The sequence below is a fragment of the Belonocnema kinseyi genome, chromosome 1 (genome assembly GCF_010883055.1).
Source record: "Belonocnema kinseyi isolate 2016_QV_RU_SX_M_011 chromosome 1, B_treatae_v1, whole genome shotgun sequence".
Classification (NCBI taxonomy): Eukaryota; Metazoa; Arthropoda; class Insecta; order Hymenoptera; family Cynipidae; genus Belonocnema; species Belonocnema kinseyi.
In genome coordinates, this window is record NC_046657.1 from 97,518,647 (window position 1) to 97,522,944 (window position 4,298).

Below are 4,298 nucleotides of genomic sequence, written 5' to 3' on the forward strand. Positions count from 1 at the left end.
TCCAATGCTCTACAAATTAAAGAATCAACCAATGAACTCTAAAATTGTCAAAATTATATCATATTAAGTAATTTTAAAATAGAAACATTGAAAACTGAAAAATAATTTTTTTTTTAACTGAACACTTCTTAAATTATTTTCATCTTAAATAGTTTAAACACTCTTGAAAAGTTTCAAAATTGTATTTCAAAATCTTGAGAAATCTAAAAATTGTTTTACATTTTTCAAATTTAAAATAATTTCCGAACTTTTAAATATCTGTTAAAATGAACCGAATTTTGTCGGCACAAATACCTCGTTAAATTAATCTTGAATCTTTTCAAAACTTCTAAATACTTCTTAAAATTACTTCAATTATTTCTACAAATATTAAGTGTTAAATTGTTATTTATATGTCAAAAAATGACCATTTTACTTACAAATAAAAATTCTTTTGAAAATAATTAAAATTGTAACATTCAGAGTTTAAAAGTTCTTCGAAATTTTAGGGATTTAAGGTTTTCCATGTCTCAGTTTCAATTTGTATACTTTTAAATATTTGGTTTTAATTATTCGTTTTAAATAAATAGTCAAATGTTGCTATATATGAAATAATTATCCTTTGTCTTAATTAAAAATTAAAAGTTGATTATGTTAAAAATGAAATATTTTAGATTGAAACAATATCAATTACTGTTCAATTTTTAATACTTAAAGTATAGATCCATTTTGAAAACATTTTATTTACAGTTGATGAAATAAAAATGTTTCTTATCCAAAATTCTCAGCTTCAAACGCTTTTATTTTTTTACTGGTTCAAGTCTTCAGACTACATTTTAAAATTCTCTAAATTAAAAGTGTAAGCTTAAAAATAAAAATCTAAAATGAAAAATTTTTTAAGTAAAAGATTTTCGAATTAGATATTTTGAACTGAATGATATCATAATTAAAAAATATAATTAAGCTAACTATTTTTTAAAACTTTTGAAATCGAACTTTGACAGATTTTTCTTCTAAATATTTGTAAAATTCCCGGTCAAAACATAAATTCACTGTCATTTCCCGGTATCAAAAAATTCCCGGGTTTCCCGGTCCAGCGTCCACCATGATCATTCTAAGATTCTTTCAAAATAGCCACAAAATTGTATTTAAAAAATTCTCTAACCAGCTTTTCATCTCCCCTGGCCATATATAACATTTAAAGACAAAAATTTAAAACTTGCGTTCTTTCGCAAGTTTTTCCTCGAAATTTTATGAAATATTTTTAAACCTTTGATATTCCTAGAACTGATTTTTAAACCTTATAAATCTCACCTTTTCACTACTATTTTGTCCAGCCTTGACAAAGTTGCTATAATTATTTTTCGGAGTCTTGGGCGGTCCTGCCTCATCCTCATCCTCCGCCTCATCATTATGTTTCCTCTTCAAACCCTTTTTCTTCATTTTCGGCGTCTCTTCCTCGTCCTCGCCATTTTCATTCTCAACAACTTCTTTCGCCTTCGTCTTGATCTTCGGCTTCTCGCCTTCTTCAGAAGAATCATCGCTCGACGATTCCTCCTTCTTTTTCTTCTTCTTCTTCTTCACCTCCGGAGTCTTCACCGCCTTGGCTACTTTCTTCGGCGGTTCATCTTCCTCGTCGCTGCTATCGTCACTCGACGAAGATTCCTTCTTTTTCGCCACAGCCTTAGCCACCGGTTTCACTGTCTCAGTTTCCTCCTCACTACTACTATCGTCACTCGATGACTCCTCAGGTTTCACCACCTTCGCCGGAGTCTTTACAGCAACTTTCGGCGCCTCATCTTCCGACGAGTCGTCATCAGAGCTCGATTCTGCTTTCTTTGCCGGTGTTGCTCTGACTAGAGTCTTTACAGAAACTTTAGGAGGAGCCTCATCTTCAGAAGAATCGTCAGAACTCGATGCTGCTTTCTTCGCTAGCGTCGGTTTCAACGGAGTTTTAACCGGAGCTGCCTTGACTGGTTTCGCGTCATCGTCGGAAGAATCTTCTTCAGAGTCACTAGAAGAGGCCTTCACCGGGATTTTCACTGGTCCGAGACTTTTCTTTGGAGAAACGACTTTCTTCGGTTTTTCATCTTCGCTGTCGTCACTATCGCTTGAAGATTCCTTCTTAGCGACTGGTTTCTGGACCTTGGGAGTAACTGGCGCGGATTTCGGAGCTTTTAACGGTTCTTCATCTGAACTGTCGTCCGAACTAGATTCCTCCTTTTTCGCAACTACTTTCGCCGGAGTTGGTTTTGCAGGAACTTGTTTCATCGGCGAGGCTTTTTTTGTAACTCTCGGAGTCTCTTCTTCAGATGATGAATCGTCTGAACTAGATTCGGCTTTCTTTGCAACAGTTTTCGCGCTTTGAACTCCAGGTTTGACTGCCTTCGCATTTTGAGCCACGGCTTTTGGAGTTTGTACTGGCTTCTTTGGAGCTTCATCTTCGGACGAGCTGTCGTCGGAACTGGAATCCTTCTTGGCTTGTGGCTTTGTCTTCTGAGGAAGAGCTTCCTTTTTGACAGGCTTCGCGGGGACCTTAGGAGTTTCCTCTTCTGAAGAATCGTCGTCGGAACTAGATTCCTCAGCCTTTTTAACTGGCGTAACTGGTGCCTTTGCAGGTGTGGGTTTTAGAGGTATCTTCTTTACTGGAGGTGATTCATCCTCTGAGGACTCTTCGGATGAACTGGATTCTTTTTTTGCTGCGGCTTTTGTTGGGGGTTTGCCGTTTACTTGAAGAGTTTTAGGTTTTTGGGGAGCCTCTTCCTCGCTTCCGGAACTCGAGTCTGAACTGCTGCCCTTCTTTACTTGTTTTAGAGTTAACTTCTTTGGAGAGTTCTTTTGAAAGTATTCGAATACATCCAATATTGAGGGTGACCCTTTTGGCAGTGGTGACTGAAAAAAATAATCATTTTTTAAACACATTTACTCAAAAAGGGTCATTTTTGCGCGAAAGAAGGGAAAAAAGAGGAAAGATTCAACATTTATTTTCATATGCAGAAACAATGGAAATGGAAATTCAAGTAACTTAATTTTGAACTTTTAACGTAACCCTCGGAGTACACTCTGGGTCAAATTGACCCACAAAAAATTTTCGACCGAAAAAGTTGTAAAGTTATTTGAAATGTAAGCGGTCCCTCAGGTTCTGGTAATAAAGTTTCAGCCCCCAACTATAGTTTGAACCGCTTCGCGTAGTCTAGGCTGTGATCAGTTGTCGTTAAGAAGCGCTTTACAACGGTCTTGGGTCAGTCACACCCATGGTGTACCAAACTTTAATTTGTATAACATTGATCAAATAAAAAAAGCTTGAATTTTACGTTTATCGTGAGCCATATCAGATGTTGTCAGCAAAGAGTACTTTAAAAGTAACTTGTTATACATTTGGCCAAGCCATATCTGAAGGAAAGCTTGCTATTGCTTCTTTACGTGCAGACATACGTAAAGGTATCCAGCTTATCCTTGGTTTTGATTTAACTTAACAACATACTGATCGGCCAGAACTTCAGAAAATAACGAAATGTGGATTGTGTGGCTACAGAGTAGATAAAAAAAAATAATATGTCCACCTTGTTCACGACCTATGTGCGATCTCAATCATGCTTACATTTGCAATGATTGTGCCAGAGAACAATAATATTTTCATTGTCATAATTATCCTTAAAAATACTTCAAAATGGTTTTTCAGATATGCATTTAGACTTTAGGCATTTACGTTTAAAATATTTAAAGTCATAATTTTGTTTCGTAAAGTAAGATTTTCTTCAAACAAAAATCTTTTCGAGAATTTTTTTTAACCATGTTGAAGACATAAACAATAGTTCAATATTACATACATTATTTATATCAGGTCTTAAGTACACCTCAGAATTTATTCAAGGTAATCGGTCCAGTCATTGTGGAATGGTAAACATTCAAAAAATGTATTGGCTCAGATTGACACAGGAGTGTTCTCCCTGATCGAAAAAACAGATGTGTTCCCCGAGGGTTAAAATTGTTCTAGTCAGAATATTTAAATCTGCAACTGAAGAGTTCAGTGCATAGAGGCTTTGCGTAAAAATGTAATGAAATATGGACAGTTTTCATTCAAATAATTGCGAAACTTTTAATGTTTACATGTATTGCAATAGAAAAATTCGTCTATTATTGAAATATTATTCTATTCATTTCCTAGAAAACAAAACTAAAAGAGAGTTTTTAATTGATCTATTGGAGTCAAAAAGTAATTTAAAAATAAGTGAAGGAAGCGTCCCCCGTCAGAAAAAATGTTTTCAATTTATTGTTAGGGTTGTTTTACCGTTCCTCAAACATTCAAACAAGGAACT

At 35.1% G+C, this 4,298-nt stretch overlaps 1 protein-coding gene across 1 annotated transcript in view; it reads right to left on the minus strand.

Moving 5' to 3' along the window:
* LOC117178955 (nucleolar protein dao-5-like) overlaps positions 1–4,298 on the minus strand; it is a 10,867-nt gene that overhangs the window by 5,819 nt on the left and 750 nt on the right. The window contains exon 2 of the mRNA XM_033370547.1: positions 1,294–2,871. Within this exon, the coding sequence (XP_033226438.1) occupies positions 1,294–2,871 (1,578 nt within the window). The remainder of the gene's footprint in view (positions 1–1,293; positions 2,872–4,298) is intronic.